This window comes from Xiphophorus hellerii, chromosome 2 (assembly GCF_003331165.1).
Source record: "Xiphophorus hellerii strain 12219 chromosome 2, Xiphophorus_hellerii-4.1, whole genome shotgun sequence".
Lineage (NCBI taxonomy): Eukaryota > Metazoa > Chordata > Actinopteri > Cyprinodontiformes > Poeciliidae > Xiphophorus > Xiphophorus hellerii.
In genome coordinates this window covers 11,248,575-11,273,690 of record NC_045673.1, presented here as the reverse complement: position 1 = coordinate 11,273,690, position 25,116 = coordinate 11,248,575, and the positions used below count along the sequence as shown (strand labels likewise).

The window sequence follows — 25,116 nt, the reverse complement described above, 5'->3', positions numbered from 1 at the left end:
GGCACCGATCGCAAATTACATCACACTTCAGCCCACCGAAGCACACGCAAATAACCCATCTGCACGCAGCATTTTTGAAACCGAAAATTTAATTATAACAGATCAGAATGCTTCCTTTCAAGAGAACTTTTGACAGCGAAAAACAGCAACTGCAAAAGCTGAACAGCAGACTTGCTCAGTATCTATCCAGGACCAAGCAGCTGGAGCAAGAAAACGCGCATCTTATAGCTGAAATTAACAAATTGAAGCGCGGCAGCGGGACGGCGGAATGGGAGCAGAGGTACAAAGCAGATATGAAGGATCTGAGGAGAATGGTGGGGCAGATCTCCTTCGAGAAGTCCCAGGCGGAGATGGAGAGGGAGAAGCTATGGCGAGAGTTGCAGACGGTCCGGTCTCTGTGCAGCGAGCAGACCGAGGCGTGCAGGGACATCAGCGGCGAGCTGAAGGGCTGCGAGCAGGAGCTGCAGCAGGCGCACAAAATTAACAGCGACCTGCAGCAGCGGCTCCTTCAACTGGAGAGCGAGTACAAGCGCTTAGAGGACGCGCACAGGCATGAGACGGTCAACCTCCGGCATCAGGTGGAGTCTCGGGTAGTGCCTATCATCACTCAAACTTATCACGGGCCCCCGGTGGTTTCTGTGGAGGAGGTGCAAGGAGTACGCCCGCGGGCTGACCGAGGGATGGATAGAGACGTTTGATATGTACCAACAGAAAGTGGAGGAGATGGAGCAGTCGATCAAAGCGGACCAGGCGAGGCTGTGCGACCTACAGAAGGAGAAGATGCTGTACGCATCCGAGCTGGGCAAACTGCGCACGGAGGCGGAAAAACAGGGCCAGGTTCAAATGCGTCTGGAAGAGGAGCTCATGCACATGCAGGACAAATTCCGAGTGGATTTAAGTGAACACCAGGTGAGTTGGTCTGTCACTAAACTGCAAAAAGCATTTGTCAACAATATTAACATGCGTTATTTGTTAAAATCGGCCAAAATAATAATAAGAATAATAAAAATGCAATATAAAGTTTCAAAGAATTCAAACTGAACAATCTACTGATTATTCCGACGAGCCAGGGGAGAGGGGTGAGGCTGCATGGTCCCTCAGCCACACCCACAGTCCATAATGGCTCTGATGCAGCTGCAGCTTTCAGTGCCTGCAACAAATAAATCATGCATAAGTGAGACGCCTGAATAACTCCAAAATAGTTGTCTCATATATAAGACATGCATAACCAAAGCTAAGTGCATGTTTCAGAGACTAAATATCAGATTTAATTAATTTAAGTTTGAGCTAAAATATCTACAAAAAAATATGGATCCTGCATGTAACATTTGACCTTGGTAAAAGGCTTAAAACGCTGGGACACAATCTTCCTCCCTAGCACTTTACAGTTGCTAAATGACTTCAGTCACTTAAACCAATTAGCTGTCAGACTGACAAATCCTTACTAGCTTCCCAAAGGTGCTGGGGACTTAAAAACGATGGTCGTACTGTGAATAAGTCACAATATTACAGCAACAAATGCATTTCAGTCCAACAAAAATAAGAATAAAAAATTAAACCCAGTTTTTAGATGATCAACTCAGTGTGTTCTTATTTGTTTTTGTATGAACTGGACTGCAACATAAATTGGCATAAAAAGATTTTAATAATATCCATAATTAACTAAAATGATGAAAACTTTATTTTTTCTTTCTCTTTCAGATAATTATTGAGCAGTTGGAACATGAGAGAAACATTCTGGCTGAGGCTATGGAAGAGAAAATGAGGGAACATCAGCACCTTCTCCAAGTGAAAATGGATATGGGCATGGAGGTGGCAGCATACAGGTGATGAATCACTGTGCTTTAAATTCTGTTCTCAAATTCTAAACAAATAATGACTTTGTGTAAATATTCACACTGAGTAGAAGGCTCTTATTTATTTCAACATTTTGATTTTTCACTGATAAAAAAGACCAGGTTACAGGCCAGATATTTTTTTTCTATAATTAAGCAAAGCAGATTATAATTTTAAAAAAGGAATAAGTAATGCAATCTTCATAAAAAATGGCTATGTAAAAATAAAACAGTTCAAGAAATGACTCCTTCAGGTAAGATTTTTTCAGATTCAAATATAATTTGGAGTAAAAGTACATGTGAATATAAACCTAGTTCAAATACAAAGGTTTGCCGTTAGAGAGTAAATTTCAGGGTTTATCAAGAATTTAGAAAAAAATTGTTTTTTACTTTAAGTTTCACACTCATTGGACCACAGATGTGGCCAGCCTACATAAACAAATGACTCACAGGGGACTTCCTGCTGGAAAGATGGTTGCCATCAATGCTTTGCAGCTAGAAGCCCGGTGCAGACTTCACATTTTCCGTCTATTTATTTATTTTTTTTCAGTTAGCAGGCCAGTATGCGAGTATGCATGGTTATAACTTTTTATTCACCTAATAATCTAAAATTGTATTTCTGGACCTCTAGACACTCTAAAAATAACCTTCTTTGTGCTTCTTTGACTTATGGGTCAAAAATATTCCAGTGGCACTGGTTCATACTGACAGCTTAATTTTCAAATTAACAATAAATTTGTCAGTCATTTTGTGCAACTCCCCTGAGATGGACAGGCAGCCTGTCCGGGGTGTACCTGGGCTCTCGCTCGTTGACCACTGGAGATGGGCACCTAGCATCCCTCACCACCCCACATGGTATATGCAAGTTGGATAATGACTGGATGGATGGCTGGATATGTGCATCTCCTATTCCATCACATTCCAAAGGTGCTGTACTGAACTGAGATCTGATGACTGTGAAGACCACTGGAGTAAAGTCAATTCATTGTCATGTTCTAGAAACCAGAGCTAAACTTTGTGAGATAGAGCAACAGCATAGGTATGCCATGGTGTTAAAGCAATTCTCAAATGGAAATAAGGGGCTTAAATTGTGCCAAGTGAACATCTCCCTCACCATCACACCACCACCAGCTCAAACCATTAATACATAGCAGAACAAAATGTGTTAATGTTGTTTACACCAAAGTCGAACCCAAGCAATTTAATGTCTCAGCTGAAAGTCAGACTTATTATTTTTTTCAATCTGGTATTCTTTTGGTGAACATTTGTATTTTCACCATATATAAAAGCCAAAATCCACTAAACTGTTGCCTTGTGATTTAATGATTAGACATTTGTGTTCACAAGCAGCTGAACAAGTATACCTAACAAAGGGGCAAGAAGTGTATTTCTGTAGATATTCAGCTGTTCTTGTTCAAATGTTTATGACTTTTTCCTGTAATATAATTACCTAATTTATATTGATACATTACAAATAATGCCATCACAAGATTAATGATTACACTCCCTCCACTCATTCATTATGACTTTATATGGATCTCTGCTAGGAAATCTAGTCTGTATAAAACGTTTGGATAACAGAACACTCCCTTGGAGATGTGGCAACAGCACCATGTGTTTTTGTAAGTGTCACGAGTCAGCTTTTGCTGTGGGATTTATAGCATAGAACATGGACAGCCAAACATTGTAGTTGTTATTTTTAGGTCAGTCTATTGAAAGGCAAGCTCCAGAGAGGTTGTTCTTTTCAGAGACCCTTTGGTTAGCTAACTCCTGAAGCGTGGCCAAGGAAAGGTAAGTCGTTTCAGCTAAATACAAAACGTCTTATTTTTTAACATTTTAAATAACACTGGCTTAGCCTCATAGTTTTATGATTACTACCCTATATGGTCAGGTTCAGGATACATACCATCCTGTAAGTCTTGAATTCAGTTTGAGGGGGATGAAATGGCAGACCTGAATGATGTGCATCACCTTGTGAGGTATTCGTCCTGAAGTTTGTTTCATAACCCTGCGGAACACCTTGACATCTCTCATTGATATCATTTGCACTCATGTAAGATATTTATTCCTGTCTTTGTTCAGGACTCTCCTGGAAAGTGAAAGAGTTGGTATGCAAGGTGCTCACAGGAGGATGACCCAACATCAAAGAGAGAGAATAATAAGTATAGTACCAATAAAGTATTTGCAGTAAAAATATTATCTTTTATAAATGTTTTACTGTGATAAATGAGATTGCTTGCAACACAGTTAATACAGGAATTATTTACAATTATTTCTTTTCTGGCTTAGATATCAAGGTGCCTGGCCCAACATTACTCTCCAAGAACTTCAACCTTAACCTCAAGAAGACATATAGATATGCGGTATGCATCACCAACAAACCTGAGAAGACCACCTGTGACCTCTTCTGGGTCCATAAGTCCCTCAAGGGTCATTCCCATTTCAGTTGCAGGAAGGGCTCGGCATCAAAGTCCAGCATCCAGAAGGGATATGATCTCGTTCAACAAAGCTCGGGCTGCCACTTCTGTGCCTGCTACCAGTACCGAAATTGGCCAGGATAAAAACAAAATAAGTAAGCCTGCACAGAAAACGGTAGCAGAGGAGAAAACCATGAGATTCAAACAGGTCCCTTATGAAAGCAAAGCCAGTTTTTCACCAGAGACAAAGTCCATAAGAGTGGTGTCACCCCCAGCAAAAAGTACTGCTCAAACTGTCACAGAAAGCAAAAGGCAGGTGTCCAATGAGAAAGAGAAAGGTTATGATCCAGATGAGTTCAAAGACAAAGAGAAGGCAGAAACTATAATTGAAAAAAAGATACTGGACTCTGTATCTGTAGAAGAGATTATTGAGAAAGTGATCAAACCTGCAGGTTTAGAAGCCAAGGCATGTTCATCAGGAGACTCTAAGGTCAGGTATCACGTGGAGAAAAGTGAGCAGGAAGACGGCACCACTAAGACACAGATTGTGCTGGAGTCCAAATTCAAAGAAGAGATAGATGTTTCCGAGGACTCTGCCCTGGAGGAATTCCTGAGCCACGGTGTGAAGAAGGTATCAATGGAGGACATAGAAGATACAGCAACAGGAAACATGATTAAGAACCTTATAAGTAGTCTTCAAGGGGGAGAAAACATGGAAAATAAGTCAGTCAATGTGGAAATTATTGAGGAACCCATTGAGTCTTTCAGTGATGAGGAGCTTGAAACTGAAATAAATAGAAAATCAAGTTCTTATGAGCCCTCAAGATATTTCCAAATTGAGGAGATGGAAAACATAACTCACGACTCTGAAGAAGAAAAGAGTGAGGATAATGCCACAATAGCCTCCAAAAGAGGCACAGACCAGCCCTGTGGTGGATCTGTGCATATTCAGGAGTTCTCTAGAGAAAACAAATCTCCTAATTTCTCCCGTGAGCAGGAGTTTCATGAGTACTTTGTTTCCACACCAGATGAAAACCTTTCTGAACCCTGAAGATGGTGGAGGAATAATGTCATATGGCCATTATGGCATTGTAGATGATCTGTCTGATGAGAGATATTACCAAGACGAAAGTCTTCCCCAGAGAAAAGTGATAGTGGAGGAAAGTGAGGAATACCAGTACAAGTCAAGCAATCACTCGATCCCCAAGGAAAGTTTTCCAGAGTGCATAATTGAAGAAGAAGTTCGGGTATCGCCTATAGTGCAAGAATCCATGCTTGAGTTCCTGAGAGAGGATTCTTTGGAACCCAAAGAGCAGCTGAAGGGAGCCTTGGGGACACTACAGAGCTCAGTCTCTGGTCCCTTGAGGGAAGAGTTGGTTTTCCTCACAAAAATGAGCAGCGAAAGTCCACAAAACGTGGCAATCAAAAAAGTTGAGCAGTCAAGTGATAATGGAACCATGACTATAGTTGCAGAGCTAAATGTCTCACAAACCCTTGAAGACTCTGGGCTGTTGGAGGAAGGAGATGATATCTCCGAAGAGCAGATAATGAAAGCGCTCAGATCTTCCAACCTGGATCTTGAAAAGGCCTTCCAAGGAGGAGCAGGTTCAGGGTACAGTATCAGAGTGTCCAAAGAAGAGGGGGTTTCATATGCTGAGGGCTTTGAAGGCTTTGGCAGCATAGAGGAATCTGCATCTAAAATAATTGAGAAACACATAAAACTGGACCCATCCGAAAAGTCCTTCACCTTCCAGATGGAGGAGCAGGGTGACCATGGTGAGGAGAGCTCAGAGCAGTCCCAACTCTTAAAAAACCCAGAGAAGATTTCTGCTGAAAAAAGAGTTGCAACAGTTTACCTTGAAAGGCCCTTAGAAGACTAACCAGGAATATTTTTAGAAAGTGTACAAATTTATACATAAGCTATTATGCAACATGGCAGTGGCTCTGCTAACAGATGCTGTAACATTGACATACTAATGCAGGACAAGGTATTAGAACTACAAACCCAGTCAATCTATCATGACAAATGTGGATGTTGGTTACAATTTTTGTATTAACTTCATTTTTACTTTCATATAGCTTGGCTTATACACTTTGTATTTTTTAGGTATTAAACTTATTTGTGGAGCTTTAAAAAGCCTATTTCACAGTTTACAGCAGACCACTAACTCAGTCATCATGTGCCATATTGTTGAATCTTTTGGATCAACACTTATTACAGACCAACCAGGCACTGGGAGTTATGGGTGCTGTGCACCGTTTGCAGATTGGGATTTCTTGTGCCTTGAGCACCTTACCAAAATGGAGTGATGTTGGTAGATGTTACATTCTGAGGACATATGTTACATTTAAAATGAAATTACTGAATATTAAGGATGGATTGAATTAGGATTTCACGTGGAAAATGTCTACTGAATGTGACAAAAAACTAGCTGTATTTTGATTATCTACCTTTATTCATTACTGATAGGAAATTATGTATGTTTTAGGAAGTATAATGTGTTTTGAGCAACAGATATAATCTACAAACAGAGAAAAAGTTGTTTGTTTTAACAATATATTTACATGTTATTTTACACTGCTGTGAATTACTGGATTGATGGCAAATAGTCAAGATTCACACAAGGTGATGGGGTCAAGTTAATCAATAACTTTAAAGAAGTTTATCTACATATAAATGAAGGCAATAATTAGAAGAAGCAGGATACATTCAAAAATTCTAATGTTTCAGCAATGGTGATAATATGTTTGTGAGACATATTGTGTATGTTTGTGCATATATGTTAGGTATCACAGTGTTGGCATGAGGGATTCAGTTTTGCTCTGACCTAAGAGTGTTCCAGGACTATTTTTGGATCATCAGCTTAGTGGCATTGAATGTTCACAAGGGGTTGTTGTCTTGTATGCTGTTTGCCAAGGCAGAATTAGTGTGCAATGTATTCAGTCTCTTTATTTGTTTCAGACCTTTTCAGCATGTTTGATTATTACACTTTATAACAATTTATAAAATAACAATTTGTCATTATGTGATGTAGCACAGACATGAGATATTTAGCATAAACACACTTATCTGTTAGAGAAAGACAGATTTGTTGCATTTAGGTGCCCAGATACATCCTGTTTTCACATATTTTCTGATCTTTTCTCTATTAACATTTATAAATTTGGAATGCATCTTCAAGCAAACTGGTATCTGGATACCACGTGCCAACACATTTTATTCACTAAGATTAACTATATGGAAAATCTATTGGTTTAAAAAGAGGATATGAGTCAATGTTTAATGAATGTGGAGCAAACAAAATTATATGTATTTCATTTTATTGATTTCTGATAAACAAATGATACAACTGCTTTGGCTGATGGGGATTTCTGCATTTCATTGATGAATATCTTAACAATATTAAAATATATATATTGTTGGAATGTTTTGTGTGCATTATTTTTCAGTAAATTCACATAATAGGCCAGACAAACTAATTGCTTACATAATGATTATCTACTGCCTCAAACCTTTAGGGGTACCATAATAACCTTGTCCAAAGGTAAAGAAGTGGGGAATAATGAGATTTCAAGCATCAAATGTAGAGTTTGCATTTTCACCACTGGATGGTATAACTGGAAATGTGTCTAAGTTTGTCTGTCTTCTTCTTTGCTGTTGTCTCTTTACCACTTCAGGTGCCCTGAAAAGCAAACATTACATAGTTGATACACTAACATAAAATTATTAACATTAAAGGGCATATAACACCATACTGTAGAGTCAGAAAACCTTAAAGGGAACAAATCAAGCTAAATCCACTTTTCAGCCCTTAAATAATTTTTTTGTATGCTTTGAGTGTCTAGAAGTGCGGCACATGAAATGTTTCATTCTCATAAAAAAAAGAAATCGCAGAAAAGTGAGTTGACTAAACGCACCTCAGAACAGGAGTAAACAAAGGGTCAGTGAAGCTACAATAATGAGGAATTCACACTAAAGCATTGCAGTACTGCTTTATATAGACCATAAGTAAATGATTTAGAAGTGAAAAGGAGGACTTAAAACCATGACATGTCCACTTTAAAACAAGAATGAATCTCAGTTTAAACTTTTTTAAAGTTGAACTTTTTTAAAATGAGTAAAGTTTATGCATACTTAAAGAAGGCATTATCATATAGTCATGTTAAAAAGTAGGACACCCCATTAAATATTTGGTATTTTATTAAGAAATGTTCATACACTGATGTCTAAGCTCATCTTGGGAATAGAAAGTGAAGAAATAGGAGGGCTGTTGCACACCCATGCACACCAAAGTAATAATGCTGGTCAGAATAGGAATCTAAACTACATATTCTGAATGCTAGCACAACAGATTGGGCTTCACCACTTTTTAATCCCTTTGGTCTGCTGGTTTTTCAAGTATCAAATCGACTACACTCAGAACATGTTTCATAACTTTTACTTGTCCCTTTTGTCCTTGTCATTATATTACTTAATATACATATTTAAATTTTATGAATTTACCTTTATTTTCAGAACTTTACTATCAGTATCTTTGTCTTGTTCATTGTGTTATGTATCAATGTCTGCATTCAGCATTCCAAACATAACACAATCTCTCTTTGGAAACTTCTGTGTTCTTGGCTGCCATGAGATAGTTGTTTTTTCTCTCATGCTTTTTAAAGAGTTTCTTGATTTTGGAGATCAACAATACCACTGGGAGCTTAATGGCTGAACATAGCTAAAAACAAAAGTTGAAAACACGATGATATATGCCCTTTAATCATCTTTATTTCCAACACTGAAATGTCTTAAAATTTAACACAGTTTAGCAGTAAATTAATCTTCGTCTCCAGGAGTTACCTTGCCAACATGTTCACAGCTTTTTGGACTGCTTTTGATTTCTTGTGCTGAGGACCATACAGCAACTTGTGTACATCCAAGCACTAAAATTGAAACATAAAACAATGACAGTGATATAGGTAGGTAGAAAATAAAAAGTGCAACTCAGTCTGGATGGAAATAAACTGACATCCTAGCAACATACTGGAAGCACTAAACATACCGAAATAACCCCTGTAGCTGTCCAAAGTTTACATAACGCCTGTGCTGACCACTCGGAGAGTCAAATGAAACAAGATGGATCTGTCATCTTGTTACTGATAGCACTTCAGTAATCTTAAGGGTAGAGAGGGTAAAGGTTGAGACAGCCACAGTTTTCTGTCAGTACACAATCTGGCAGAACAAACAAACAAAAAAAAAAACCAGAGGTATTATTGTCCAAATCTGTAATGTCATACTCTTTTAGCAAACTGAAAGTAGAGAAAAGTTAAAACATCTGAATATGATAACATACACTGACATGACATATGATGAAAAACCTTGACTCTCTTTTCTGCAGTCATTATAAATAACAAGAAGCAAATGTTTCGAACCAGGAAAGAGGGAGGGAAAAGCTCCCCTCTGTAGTGGGGAAAGCAAAACAGTGTTACTCTGGAAGAGATCCATCTGGCCTTTTGAATGTTTTTACGGTTGCTAAGGTTGATGTAATGGAAGGCTGTTCTTTTCAGCAATACTGCAGAGGAGGATGGAGGTGGAGTCAACTTTGTGTCTGTATGAACTATTGTTCTTTGTCTTTAGGAGTTCTCTTGCATTCTATCCACTGTATAGGCCAGAGTTCCTTTGCAAAAACAGGTTACTCAATCAGACTGGAAGCGGTTTCATGATGACAGCATTGGAAAATAATTCCTGCTGACATATCCGGTGTGGGTTAGAGTGTTTTAGAAAGGTTACAACTTCGACGTGGGGGAGATAGAGTGAGCCTTGATCCACCCTGTCATTCTTGGACCCCCTCTCTGCTCAGATAGCAACAACAAAACAACATAGCAACTGGGGTGCTTCACTGAGAGGCAAGTTCTTACAGGTCTTTTAGAGACCTTAACCATGATGGGACAAGTGAGCTCATAGGGCAAATCTGCAGCTATGCCGTATTTGAAAAATGACACCACTCATTACATAATATGAAGTAGATGAAACTATTGTACATATAAATAAAGATTGATTAAATTAACAAAATATGTAGGTATTTATGGAAATATGCACAATAACTCAGGAATGTTGTTTTGTTTCAGGGGACTGATCGAATTGGGATCAATGTGCAGCAGATAGCAATCTGCCATTGAACTTCTGCTTGCCGATCTGTCAATTTCTATCTATGTTTGACTGAGGAAAAACAAAGTCACTCTGTGTGATATTTTACACCAGGGAAGTTGGCTCTGCACACTGCCCTCTTCCAAGATTAGCCTGTAACTCTGATAACATTCAGCTCTTAAGAGACAGTGGAAATAGCTTGTCTCAAAATGACAGGGACTCTTTGTGTGTATTCTGGACTGGCTTGTCATCATCTCACTGGTTTAAATGTGTTTAAACATGCAGACTCTTGACCTTTCATCAAACGATGTTTATACGAATGTCATATTTGATGACAGTAATTATAACATTCTCGTACATACCGTCTATGTCATCTTCTCCTATCTTAACAGGAAAAACAATTCTACATAAATTGTATGCATTGTGTCACATGATTACCTTTGTCATGGTCCTGTGGGCTTGGTTCACCCAGCCCTCAGTCATTTCCACACCTCCAATCAGCTGAAGAGTCTCTGCTACCTCAGAGCTCAGGTCACCAAATGTAGATATTTTAGACTCAAGAGAGGCTCTCTGGATCTCCAAACATTTCTGTTGATATTGCACAAGTTAAATAAAAGCATAAAATACAACATTTTTCAAATTGTGATTCAGTTTATTAAGAAAATTACAGGGAAAATCTTTCAAAACCATCTCCTCTTGTTGAATTATGGAGTAACTGTGATTAACAAGTTTGTGATTCAGTTTCACCACCAACACATAGGCCTATTTTCTGTTAGGCAACTCATGAAATCACTTAAATAAAACTTGTTTGATAACAGGAAGAAGTCCAAAAGATCTTAAAAAGTAACACATCATGCCCCAATTTAAAGAACCTCAAGAGCAGATGAAAAACAAAGTCATAAACATCCAACACTCTGAAAATGGATAGAAAGTCATTTGTAGGCTTTGAAACTTCAAGAAACTACAATGAGAACTAAACAGAGGAAACATATGGAACAATGAGGACCCTGTGGCCTACCACTTATTTACTCCAAGAGCCCATCAACTATTCACCCAGGAGATTGCAAAAGGGTATAGAACAACATTTGAGTTGGTTTGCATAGCTTTTTACTTGATAAATGACACAGTCGATTGAATACTAGATTTTGTATTTATTCAAATGATCTATTTGATAATACAAATTTGTTAAATGTCCAACAACATATCAGTGTGACAAAAAAGCAGAAAAACAGATGAAATTTGTAAGGGGCAAATACTTTTCACAGCACTGCATGTATCAAAATTGCATGTGGAGGATTATTCTGTATGTTGTACTATTTGAGTGAAAAGGGTGATATGTTAGGAGACCGTTTCTAACCTCCTCTTGTCCATTAATCAAGAGATATCGACAGAAGTCATCCTGGGCAGCAAGAAAATCTGGATCAAGTGGACCTACAGAGTTCCTGTAAGCACGTAGACTTTGCTCAAAATAGTGACCCGCAGTTTCTACAGCAACATGGAGTAAACAAGACATTCAAGTCAACAGTTTTTAGAATCTCTGATTTGCAGTTTGAATCCTAGCATAAGCATCCAATATCATTGTATCAAAACAAAGGTGATTTTTCAACAACAAAAACAAAAAAATAATAATTTCAGATGTTAGACTTCACATTGCATTTGCCTTTAAGTCAGCAGCAAACCATGCCTCTGACAGCTGGGGTCTCTCAACACAAACAATGGAGGAATTTTAAAGGAGTGCAAACTAAAATATAACTGACTAATCAAAATATTTCTCATAACATACAATGTTATACAGTTTAAGACTGAAGGTAATGCAGATAACCCTCAGCAGACAAACTCTGCCTACTTATAAGAAATTCTGATAGGCTACTTGTCAAAGAACAAAACAGGTTACATGAAAAATTCTTAAAGAAAACTCTGAATTAAGACAGTTAAAGCATTCTTCCCTATGTCAGAGAAGTATCCCTCTAAATATTTAAATATGTTTTTTAAATGTTAGTTTTATAATTATTTTATTTTTCTGGGTTCACTTAGAACCTTCTATAAATACGTTCTAGGTCCATATGGCTTGATGCTTTCAAGCTGATGCTTAATTTATAAAATGATCTTAAAGAACTTGCCATATAGGGAAATCAATTATATTCAAATTCTAATTAGCCTCATTGAGTCCTTCCCTTCTGACAGACCTAGCCAGTTTCTCTTAACACACTCACCATTGTGATGTTGGTCTGGTGCAGCAGAAAGGATCATGGCCAGGCTGTGGGAGATCTGAGCTCCCTCCAGATCCTCTGGACTGTGACTCATCGCTATGGTATGAGCCTAGCAGAAACAATCAAGTGAAACAAGACAGATAACTAACCACCAAATAAGAAGGGTAATTATGTAACAAAGGTTGGCAAAGTTCTAAAAGGGACCAAAGAAAGTTTACTAACCTTGGAGAGATAGTTTATAGCTTTGTCCAAGTGATCTTTATCCTGTTCAATGGTAGCCATGTCTTTATAAACAGCACACATCCTCTCATGCTTATTGCAATTCTTCAGTAGGTCCAAAGACTTCTCACACTGGCTTAATGCCTCCTCTGGTCGATTTTGCCTGGCATAAACCCTATGAGACACAAACACACTTGCAATATAACCATAATGATGAAGTGGAAATTCTGCAATGCTGTGGGAAAGATTTCTTCTCTTTTTGCTTTTTTGTCATACTAAGTAAATGTTTCAGATCAGTAGGGGTAAATGCAAAATACAGTTTTCAAATGATGATTTATAAAGGGAAAAGCTATCCACACCAACCTTGCAGAATATTTATGAAAACAAAAAAAATAAACCTACACCTCCTGGTTGTGCCGCCTGTGGTAGCAACAACTACTATCAAGCATTAGTAACTAATTATTGGTAATGAGTCTTTCACATTGGTAATGTGAAAGACAGTGGTGCAGTTCAAGGTTCGATTCCCGGCCCGGGCTCTTTCTGCACGGAGTTTGCATGTTCTCCCTGTGAATGCAAGGGTTCTCTCCAGATTCTCTGGCTTCCTCCCACAGTCCAAAAACATGACTGTTAGGTTAATTGGTCTTTCTAAATTCTCCCTAGGTGTGAGTGTGTATGTGCATGGTTGTGTGTTCTGTCTGTTTCTGTGTTGCCCTGCGACAGACTGGCGACCTGTCCAGGGTGTACCCCACCTCTTGCCTGGAACATTAGCTGGAGATAGGCACCAGCACCTCCTGACCCCTCTAAGGGACAAGGGTATACAGAAAATGGATGGAATCTTTCACATCGCTGTGAGGGAAATCTGGAAAACTCTTGTTTGCAGATTGGTTTCAGTTTATTTACACAGGAGGGATTTTGAACATGGACAAACTATTTAAGGTCATAGAATTAGATTTAAGTTCAAACTTTGATGAAACCACAAGTGAACTTGCTGATGTACTTCAGATGATTGCCCCAAGTGGACCAAACATGTACCAAACCTTCACATCACAAACTGATGGATAGTCTTCTTCAGGTTCCATGTTTTTTTTCTATATGGATAACTGTTCCTCTGAGGTCCGGAGGTTTTAGGAGTAGATTTGTAACCTTTTCCAGATTAATGGGTATCAATGACTTTGTGTTTCTTCTGTACCCTAATTTCTTTAGAATGTTGCCATACAGATTTTTTTCAGATGGTGGTATCCAGCCCTTCATGTGGAAGTGCTCTGAAACATTTTAGTATGATAAATAAAATATTGAGGAGGCAACTGTATTTTCACTGCAGCATATTTAAATAAAACTGTTAAAATGTAAATTTGTCATGTTCTGTGTTTTCTGTGTATTTATTTAGTTTTCTGTGTCCCCGAGTCTTCGCGTTGTCCTGTCTTCCCCTTGATTGTTTCCCAGGTGTGTCTCGTTTCTGTGATTACCCTCTCGTGTATTTAATGTCACCTGTGTCTCAGCGTCTCTGTCGGGTCCTTGTCTAATGTGCGCTCAGTCCTTCGTGTTGTCCATTGGTAACCAGTTGCTACCGGCGTCGAGCACCTGGCTTCCACTCGGCCGTGCTGCCCGGTGTTTGTGGACTGTTTTGGTTTTTGTTCATTAAATCGTCATTTCTCACTGCATCTTGGGTCTGCTGCGTCTGCCTCACCACCTCAACACCACCACTTCATGACAAAATTCACATTTTGTCCTACTTTTAGTTGAAAGTACACAATAACACTTGTGTCATCACTATAAGTCTAAATCATGTTCCTACAGCAACTAAAGTCTAGACAAGCTGGCATCCTGGAGAGTAGTTTTCTGCAGCTAATTAGTGTTGCATTAAAGACTGTAAGTAGAGAAACAACCCTGTAAACTTTCTTTATGCCATCAGCCCAACTTTCCGTCTGTTTCCTCTGAAGGTTAAGGACTTGCACAGCTCCTAATCTGTGCTTGGTTTCTTTCTTCTTCCAGGATGTCTAAATTAGGGGACATTCTTGGTGAGTCAGGGGAAACCACCTAAGCACATCTGGAATTGGACCAAATGGCACAAGAGAAATGTGCACTGCATCTATAATAATTCATGGTTTATTTGTTCTTCTTAAGCTCCCCACTCTTTTGTAGGTAATTTCCTTTTACACTGTGATATTTGAAGGCTCAGTTAACCACCAGAAGGACAACGGATCCACAAAGCTACAGCATTAACAGCTTCAAACTATCTAATGGACTCTAAATTTAATTTAGCTCTAGTGCAGGGGAAGGGCAAAAGACTCAGAGCTGTGCAGTGTTTGGCTTCATTACTAACAAGAGCATTACAGAAACTGTTTGTTTTGGTCATCTGATACAAAAGTGAAAGTTTAGAATAAAATCCATTTGTATGACACTTGTTATATAAAATCTTTGATCAGTAAGGCCAGAATGTGTGGGGACCAAGACTCCATGCTTGCCAGTATTGGACTGAATTCTGCCATAATCATGTCTCTGGAGTGAATGAATTTGGATCCATTGGAGCATTTGCAGATTACGGTATAAAAGCCAATTTCTTCAAATTTTCCAATGGTTCTTTGACTGCACTAGCATGAGTTGATGGACAGCAGAAGATCCCCACCCATTAAAGTTCACTTCAGATCCATTTATGGCAAAACATTTGCTGAAGCTACAGCTAAATTCTCACATTGAGTCCTTCCCTTCTGTCAGCATGGGTAAAGTAAAACAAGGCCTTTCTATCCTTTCATTCACTCTGCATCCTTCCTGACCAAAAGGCAACATGACAAATTCTATTGAAAAATATCAAGAGTCCACAAAGCAGGGAGTAAGGCTGCCAAGCAAGCCACATAGTGTCCTTTTTGTAAATGTTTCCAGAACATGGCTGACGTGAGTTTTCCTGGGCTTCCCTTAGGTAAATGAAACAAAACAGATGGACAAAAATCTTCTTCTAATACATCTGGAGAGCTTCAGATCATGTACATCCAGACAGATGAAAATTGTACGTGTCGTTAATAGACAGAAAACATTTCAAAAATTATTTCATTAGTAACTTTCCTAAACAGGCAGGTACAAAATTAATAATATAAATGTCCCATAGTCTATGCAACCATAGGGAAGACTTTCAACCTGACCTGTCAGTCTTCACATTTTCAGCAGTTTCTTTTGTTACTGATACAGTTGTACTTCAATGACTTGATTGGACTTTACGTCCTTTGTACATCAGTTTTCATTTACTCTTTCTTGAAAAGTTTTGTTTGCAAAATTTAACAAATACTAATGCAATACTTGAGAAAAAATGCATTTTACTTTAGAGAGTTTTTCTGTATTCATCATCCAACCAGCAATAGTTTTCTGAAATACACCACAATATTTATCCAATTAAAACCTTTTGACAAAATGGATTCATTTATGGTAGGTAACCATAAAAATCCAGAAAAAAAGGCCAAATATTATTGACAAACAAATAAAGTTTAAGATTTTGAACAGTAAATCACATCCTACTGGCTGAATAAGCACACCTTGAGGCTGGATCTGAAACTTCATGGAATATTTGGAAAAAGAATCCACAACTAGAGCGGAGTTTACTTTATTGTTCCAGGCTTTTGTGGGAACATTCCCCTCTATCACAACAGTGTTGACTGACAGAGCTTTTAGCAACGTGCCAAATTCTTAGTCATCATCCAACAAAGGAGATTTAGCTAGCTTACACACACCAGCCAGTCTGCACATTTTTTCAACCACACACGTCAACAAACACTGACTCTCAGAAACAGATAAAGATGGTATCATTTAAAAATTCCCCTAAGTATAACTCACTTATATACACAGCTTTTGATTTGAAGTAAGGATCACCATTAAATACTAGGATGAATGTAAATCTTTTTGCAAACAGAGTCATTGCAAAAAGAAAGACCACACACATTCTTTTATTCCGTAAGTTTACACAGCAGATTATAACAGTTAGTTCATATTCCTCAATAGGTTTAAACAAATTCTAGGTACAATGTGTGCAAAATACCTAAAAAAAAATCCATCTGATGCTCTGTGGAGGTTATTTAGCATTTAAAATGTTGAGGTTTATGACAATAACTATAGAAAGAGAATAAACAAGGAGGTTTGTTTAGAAGGATAGCTGCTTGTCTCTAAACAGAACTTTACACCAGGATTTTAAATTCACAAAGATTAAGTTTAAGACTTCAGTACCAATTATTTTGGACAGATTGAACTAGAGTTACAATCTTTGGCTAAAATAAAAGTGCTGAGACTAAGTACATGATGTACAGATGTAAAGATCAGATTTCTCCAGGAATTTTCATGTTTTGTTTGGAGACCTACTGAATTTGATTCTCTTTTCTCCAAACACCCATAATGCATAAAAAAAGAAAACAGTTGTGTACCCTTTTCCAGTTGTGCTACTAACTTTATCCCAAGTGGGCTGAACTATGACAAGTGGTTGCCATCTTATGTTACCACAACAGACTGTCTCACTGTGCAGCTCATGATCTACGTGCTAGCTGTCTCCACCGTGATCCTTTAATGCTTTAATCTTTTCCTGAGCATTTAATACCAGCTTTGGTACCCCTGTTGTTAACTAAAAACAAAATAAAGGAAACAAATCAAGTAAATGTAAATTCAACATTTGTTAAGTTACACAAATCTAAAAAGAAAAAAGCACAGACAAGCTTTGTGAGGTTTAAAAGATTCAAAAATAAAGATGGAAGCCAAATCCAAACAATCAAGCAGAACACATTATTAGTGATTAAATACAAATGCAGCAACCCACCCAAAAGCATCTGCAAACATTAGAGACCAAAGCTTGAGAAAAATTCAAGTTTTGTTCAAGCAAATGTGAAATACAAACATCTATGCCACACAACAACTCGCCAAACACGCCTTTCAACTTGCAGTAATATACCGCCATCTATTGGCTAAACTAACTATTTACCTGTATACATTTTTTGTTGTTAAAAAAAAGTTGCAATTACATGCTTCAAAAACTAATGTGAATGTACATATTTTTGCCCATATTGACCTAAACCTTCCACTCGATTTAATAACTTTTTTTTTTATTAACCATCCTGTGAGGTTTAACTTAACTTAAACCAATAGTATTAACTTAATGCATAAGCAATTTACCATTTTTCAGAACACCTATAAAACATGCAGTAGTTCATATTATACGGTAGGTAATTATAAAAAGATTTTTAATATCAAAGTGTAATCAACCCCCTTCTGAAAGCAAAACCCCGTCCCTGGCAAACTTTGAAAGAATCCAGCAAAGTGGACGGAGCCAAGAAACATGGCCACGTGTGAGCGGATGAGCGGAAGGGGTGTAGAGCTGTGATGAGGAGGAAAGAAGCACTGTTCTCAACTTATTCACTTTGTTGCTATATTTATCGATTTTTCAGACAACTCTAGTGACTTTTTTTCAAAATAGTGATAAATAGTTAGAGCACAGGAGACTCATTCCACTTCTGTGTCCACATTGCAATAAATCTCATATTGGTAAAACCGAGTAAAGGTTATTGATCAATGCTCGACAGTCTCCATTGCAATGCTGCTACTCCAACTCCTGACTTTCCAGAGAATGGCTGGAGGCAAAAAAGGACGGAGGCAGAGAGTGTTGTGTTGTACCGCTGCAACCAGCACAAACATTCAAGAGCCTCAGAACCATTTGACCAAAGAGGCAAGTAGTGAGACGATTTTAGGTCAAATAATGCAGAACTAAAAGAACTGCGCAAAAATGTCAAAAATCGCACAGAGAGATAAAGATAGAACCCCAAATAATAATAATCAGTTATCAGCAAAAGTTGATTTGGGGGTGAGTTTCACTTTAATAATTTTTATATTTTAATGTAAAAGCTAGCTGCAACGAAGTAACTGTTTTTTGTATTCCCCAGCCAAAAATAACAAAACTACACACATATATGTTTCTCTTCTCGATATCTTGTACCTGCATAGACCACTGGTGATTTCCAGCTGAGTCTTTATCTTCTCTTCCAGGTTCATATCACCATGTTGATAAAGCTTCATCAGAACTTTATCTGCCTCCTGGAAAGATGAGACCGCCTCCTCCAAAGTTAAAAGGTCAAGGTCTTTTTGAACTTTTATTTTGAGTTTACTTTTACCATACAGTTTGTATTATTGACCTCCCAGAATTTTATTAAAGGATATTTGTCTGTAAGAAGTGAAGCCCCTCCTTTTGTGAGGTGCATACTTAGATGGCATGCGAGAACCTCAAGCTTTTCATCTTCACTGTAGGCCGAGACGGAGGAGCGAAAAAGAAGCAACTCTTTGGCAACTGCCAAATGCTCCAGGGCTTGGAGTCCCCAACCTAATAATAAAGCAGAATTAATGTTGTTATTAAAAATAAACTACTAATAATGTGGTGTTTGGAAGAAGAAACAAAAAACACAAGCTGACGAATGATTTGACAATCACACAGGAACATCATCCATACTGATGTGAAATATGTGTGAAAAACGCTTCATGTGAAATGTTTTCTTAAAAACAAAACAAAGAAAAAATTTTGGAGTGATTTCAAGTCCACACTTAAATGATGCAGCGGCATGACTTTATGTTTGAAAACCATAACCATGTAGATGAATTGTAATAATTCAAGAAAGACGAGTGGACCTAAACTCTTCCACAGAAATGTGAAAGGCTGACAGCAAATTCCTAACTATTGCCACTAAAAGTGGAACAACCAGCTACTTGTTTTAGGGAATAATTACTTCACAAGTGATAGTTTAAGACTGTATGGATAGCTTTTTGCATAATAAATAAAATAATTTAAAAATTGCTTTCTGCATTTATTCATGCAACCAAAAACAGAAAAAAATCTGTGGGATGCAATCACCCTTTTGCTGCACTGATACAAAAGGTATCATTTAATATTACCTTTGAATTGAAAGTATGCTTTAGCCAGCCTGGCATGAGCCTGTGCGAGTTCTAACTGTTTCTCCCCACACACAAGTCGTGTCAGAGCCACACATCGCACCAAGTCCTGGATGCATCCATCAAACTGAACACACAGAGTTCAACAATGTAAGAGCCATTTGTATAATTCACCAAACATGACGCAAAAATTTGTTATAACAATCAAATATACTTTCTCCTTTAACATACCTATATGAAAAAAAAGAAAAAAATATTGTGTGAAGTTGAGACTCACCTTATTTCTTTAGATTTATTTTTAAAACAAAAATGAAGGTTGATAAAATCTTTTTTAAATTAGTTTATATCTTTATTAAAAACGTTGTTATTCAGTACAACTTTAGAAAAATTTGATGACACTTTGATGTTGGACACTTGCATGTCATGGGAAGTATTTAGAATTTTCAATTTACATGTTTGTTTACATACACCCTCCATAATTGTTCTAAACACGTGAAACGTGTCCAAATAACTCATCTTTTTTTGGAACAGTATATATACAGAGAGAGAGAGAGAGAGAATACATATACATATATTCTGTCTTGTTACCTTCTGGTTGTCCTCGTTCGTCTGAGCTCGACATCTGAAGTGTTTGAGTTTTTCTTCTGGAGACATCATCAAAAACTCATCCTTGTCATATTTTACTTCTGTAGGTCTGTCGGAGAATCGACCACTGTTGGTACTTTCATCACTCTCAAGGGACCTGAATGTTTGGTGGAAGAAAACACATTTGCACTACAATGCTATTTCTGGACTGGAATAGTTGTTTTTTTAATTTATTTTATTACAAGCAGAAGTGGGTAACCAAAAATTGTACTCAACTACGTAGCACAATTAAAATAAAAAAACTAATAAAATAAAAACAATTATAGTGCAAAAAATTCAGGTAAAATAAATATTTGTTTGTTTTTTTTTCAATATAAAACTGTATATTTGCCTGACTGCCAAACGGCCCAGCAGGCTCAGCAAATAAAAAACAACAAGCAGGTTGCGTGCAAAGTCTCGCTAACACAAAACTGCAGGACGTCTCTTTGTCTTAGCATTTTTGGTTAGTGTTTCTTCTTCATTTACCTCACTGTAGAGTTTCCAGAAATTTACCATATCTGTTAAGTCTCCCGTTTGCCTGGAAAACTACCATTTTTAACCCCTCTATCCCGTATTATGGCGCTACGTCGGAAGAATACTTACGCAGTCGAGGAATGATTCCGTTCTTTTATTTCTGCTTGATCGTCTTCCATTGTAAACTAACGTTGAAGACGGTTGCCGTGGTTACACTGCCAGAGTCGCTTTACTGCTGACTGTTGTCTAGAAGCTGTTGTATACTGATATAAAACAGTATCAATTTATGTTTAGGTTAGTACGCCCTAAACATAAATTGCTTCTGAATTATAATCGAAAACATCCGTTGTTATTGTAGCCGCCGCCGCCTGTAGCCTCTTATTGAAGCCACACTCAGTTGCTAACTCACTGCTACAGAAGCACAAGGAAGTGAGCTACATTCAAGAACACTGACAGCTCAGAACAGTTATAATTGAAGACTTTCCAAAGCTTTTGGCATGTGGAACCAAAAACGCGTTGTTAAGGCTACACTGGATTTTCTTTGAGTTATCTTTAGTTGATTTTTAGTGAGTTATAGTATTTTTCAGATCATTATTATTATTTCATTGGGATATAAATAAACATGAAAATAAATCTTTCAAATGCTGTTATACAATTTATCTCCACAAGATGTCAGTATAGTTACACAAAAGTAATTGTCTCCCTCACTTGCCATGGGAAGAATTATATCAGTGTTGTGATCTTTACGAAGTGATGGTTTTATTAGACACATATTTTGTAGTTTTAAGCACATGATGCTCTCTGATGTTATTTCTTTATCAACGCTTTTAGGACCACAATGTTGTATGTATTGATAACCGTTAACTTTAATCTCAAATCCTGTGTATTATTAGAAGAAACACACACACTGCTGGAAATCAAAATCATTTACAGTACCATATGAATGCATTTACACCCTTTTACCTTTTCCACATTTTATTATGTAATAGGTTGATCATATATTTTTCCGCCATTAAAAATGTTGATTGGGGCGGGGTTTATTTATAAAGACGTGTGTTGTCCAATGAGGACACGTTAACCAACCAATCACATGTCGGTGATGAACTCATAGTGCACGTTGGTCTGAGTCTGAAGCGCCTTTGCATATGCTAGGCTATTCGTATGCTAAGTAGAGTCGTTAACACCTCCCGCCAGCCCGCTCCCCGCTCCTCCACCTCCCCCTTGTGGGACACCGCAATCGACACCATTCGACTGCGGCCGACGAAAATGCGCTGCCCCGCCAACTGTCGGTTGCTGTCGATAGCTGTCGCTCACGAGCTGCGCTCGCGTCGGTATACAGGGTCAAAACCGCCACTTTTCGTTTAGTGTAGGGTGGTTTTTGTTGGTTCTAAACCTTTTCAATTTCAGAATAATTAACAAGTACTAAGCTTTGTAGGACTATGAGTGGTGCCAACAAATATTTTCAGAAACATCTGAGTTTATTTTGAGTGAGATCTCAAAAGATGTGAATACTTATGCATCTATTATTTTTAATGCTTGTTTTTTTTTTCCATAAATGTACACACATTTCAGATTTATTTTTCAAGATTTTTATTTTTAAAATGTTTGTTTTTCCAAGTATGTCTATAATGTACACTTCAGGGATAAACTTATTCATATCCCTGGCAGATTTAAATTAAAAGTAATTCCTATTCAACTGCGAAGTTTGTTTCTAATTAACTCAGTGTACAGATTCTCTGTTAGATTCATGTTGGGTATCTGGCTGGGCCACTTCAAAATCTTAATGTTAGTTCTACTGGAAGAAACACTTTGGTCAATTTAACATACATATAATTTTGCAAGGGTTGTGAAAACCTTGGCCCATCTGCGACGAAATATGGAAAAGGTAAGGATGGAGAATGTGTGAACATTTTCAGGTGGCATTTTATAATCTTAGCCTACGCATTGTAAAATGCATGCGGCTAAACCAGTATGTTCATGTTTATAGTTATTATAAAGAAAGGTTATCAAATAGGATGAAGTCAGTGTAGAGCTCAGGATGAAAGGTGTCACTCAAAGACAGTTCTTCCTATTTTCACTCCTAAATTGTATTTTCTTCAATAGTTAGTTGAAGAAAATTTTACTTCAATAAGTTACTGAATGAAACAAACATAAGGGATTTTGTTCTATAAAAACATCTTTGGTTTTCACAGAAAAGCTGCATTATATTCATGGAAAAAGTAGAGGAAATGTACATTTACTTGTAAAAATATTCCTTCTCACATCAGAGCCCAACATCCACGCCATATAAACAAGAAGTTACGTCTCTGTGGCCGCTTTGAGAAATTGGTCTCCGGAGACAGTTTTCTAGGTTAATTTATTCTGTACTGGGCTGGCAGAGTACGCAGCATCACCACTTTTAAACTCGGGTCACGGCACATTTTGTGTGCGAGACTGCCTAAGATAACTTCTGCTGGCTCCTTGGGATGGCCACTGCCAGTTGGTTCTGGCAGGCCTTGAGACAACTCGTTTATTTGTTTGTTTGTCCCATGAGTTTTTGGCTGGCCATCCAGGGATCTGTTTGGCCTCAGTCCCTGTTGGGCTTCTATTTCTGAAACCCAAGTGGCTCTTAATGAAGCTGGTCGGGTTGGCATGGGCCCCTCAGCAAACCCAGGCCTGATCAGACCCTTCTTCTTCAGCCTTGGCAGCCGCACTCCATTCGCTCCCTCTGGCTTCCTAATTTAGTAACGGTGGGTAAAAATATGCGCTAACGAACGAGGTCTGGTATGTCAGGCTGGCGTCCAGAGTGGAGGGAGGGAGAGTGAGAGAGGAGGGGAATGAGCAGAGTGGGGTGGTGCTGTTTTCGCAGCAGGCAACCGGTGACAGGGATCGAGTCACTCAGACTTCACTGACATCTGAGTGCTTGTGTGTGTGTGCAGACATTCAAGAGGAGAGTGTGTGTGTAGGTGGGCGTGCAGGGGTGTATGTGTGTATGTGTGGTTGGGTGTGTGATGAGAGGTGCAGAGTGAGTAGTAGTGGTTAAAATTTTTCACCCTTGCCAACCTCCAGTCTGACACTTTTAAGCACAAATTCCTGCTGTATTCTGAGTAAGTTTGCAGATTACTGAACACAATATGCTTCTCAGAGAAAATAGAAATATATATATTTGAGCTGTGATTTGTCTCTTTGTCACACTCTTAAGCAACTGTTAACAGTGTCTTACCAAAGTATTAATACCTCTTGAACATTTTTAGATTTTCTCCCAGAAGGTTCTCAAACTTCGTGCATTTTATTCCCGTTTTTGAGATTGTGCTATAAAGTAATGCATTGTGAATCTTGAGGAAAAATAATATTTATTACAATATTTCACAAATAGAAATTTAAAAAGTGTGCTAGCCCCAGGTCTAAGGACCATTTTATCAAATAAAAAAATGTTGTGATTGCAGTAACTCAGTTCACTCAATGAATTATAATGACTTCCCCTCACAGTTACTACAAATAGGACATTTAAGATTAGAATATAATAACAAACCAATAAATAACATATTTAATACAGAAATTGGGGCTTCATATTAAATTGCCCTTAAAGGTAGTACCTGCTTAAAGGTAGTTATTTTCAAAATATATTTTAATCTGAGAGAAAAGCATCTTTGCAACAAATAGTCTTACTTGAATGTGATGGTATTTAACTAATTAGGAAACTTCTGAAAACAACAGGTTTCACTGGAGTGGCTCTAAATGACTCAAAAATGTCTGAATACAAATGAAACCCACACCTTTTCAGATTTTAAGTCATTCTCCACTTTAAAATTATGTTACATTGTATTGCCACCATGTTCCCATCATAAATAGGGTGGAAACAGGAGTTGCTATCATAACATTAATGGAATACAAATGTAATTATTAAATATATTTTAACGATATGTTAAATTGTTGCCACATCTGTACTCTGCTCATTGCATCATTTTCTTTAAGGTGTTTTTCCGGGTAACTTTTTACATGAGCTTCCTGCCCACCTATTGCTGTAGCTACTTTACAGACTGCATGCAGTGGTAGAAAACATGCTTTGCATGTATGCTTACTCTATAAACATATGCTTTTCCAACCTCACAATTTTCTGTTCCAGACACGTCAGTCATAAATTACTTTTTTTAATTGTGGAAAGGCTTTTTCTTCTTTTCTGCTTTGCTAACTGAAGTTTGAGTGGTTTACTGGTGTTTCAGTAAACTAGGTACAGTGCATACACTGTACCTAGAACAGTGGTATGCAAACCTTTAATGACAAGTACATTGTGTGTGAAACCCAATATATTGTTTCGGAAATCC

At 37.8% G+C, this 25,116-nt stretch overlaps 2 protein-coding genes across 4 annotated transcripts; one reads left to right on the top strand and one right to left on the bottom strand.

The window, feature by feature from the left end:
- The first annotated feature begins 1 nt into the window (after position 1).
- synm (synemin, intermediate filament protein) lies at positions 2-7,674 on the top strand. Its single transcript, XM_032583554.1, is given in 7 exon segments — positions 2-653; positions 655-909; positions 1,702-1,826; positions 3,918-3,997; positions 4,125-4,381; positions 4,383-5,296; positions 5,298-7,674. Coding segments are annotated over 7 exon segments (3,012 nt in total). The 5' UTR covers positions 2-107; the 3' UTR covers positions 6,133-7,674.
- ttc23 (tetratricopeptide repeat domain 23) lies at positions 6,322-21,224 on the bottom strand. Of its 3 annotated transcripts, XR_004341903.1 has the most exons (12): positions 20,942-21,224; positions 20,303-20,456; positions 19,718-19,841; positions 18,992-19,151; positions 18,771-18,896; positions 12,815-12,986; positions 12,596-12,701; positions 11,740-11,867; positions 10,821-10,970; positions 9,096-9,178; positions 6,579-7,935; positions 6,322-6,544 (listed from the first exon to the last, which is right to left on the bottom strand). XR_004341903.1 is itself a non-coding variant. In XM_032583482.1 (11 exons), the coding sequence occupies exons 1-11, from the start codon at positions 20,989-20,991 to the stop codon at positions 7,824-7,826; spliced, it is 1,365 nt and encodes a 454-aa protein (XP_032439373.1). In that variant the 5' UTR covers positions 20,992-21,224; the 3' UTR covers positions 6,322-7,823. The 3 variants fall into 3 exon arrangements, 2 of the variants coding, with proteins under 2 accessions (XP_032439373.1, XP_032439386.1); XM_032583482.1 differs by having other exon boundaries at positions 6,322-7,935; XM_032583495.1 differs by lacking the exon at positions 20,942-21,224 and adding an exon at positions 20,825-20,913 and having other exon boundaries at positions 6,322-7,935.
- Between the last annotated feature and the right edge of the window lie 3,892 nt (positions 21,225-25,116).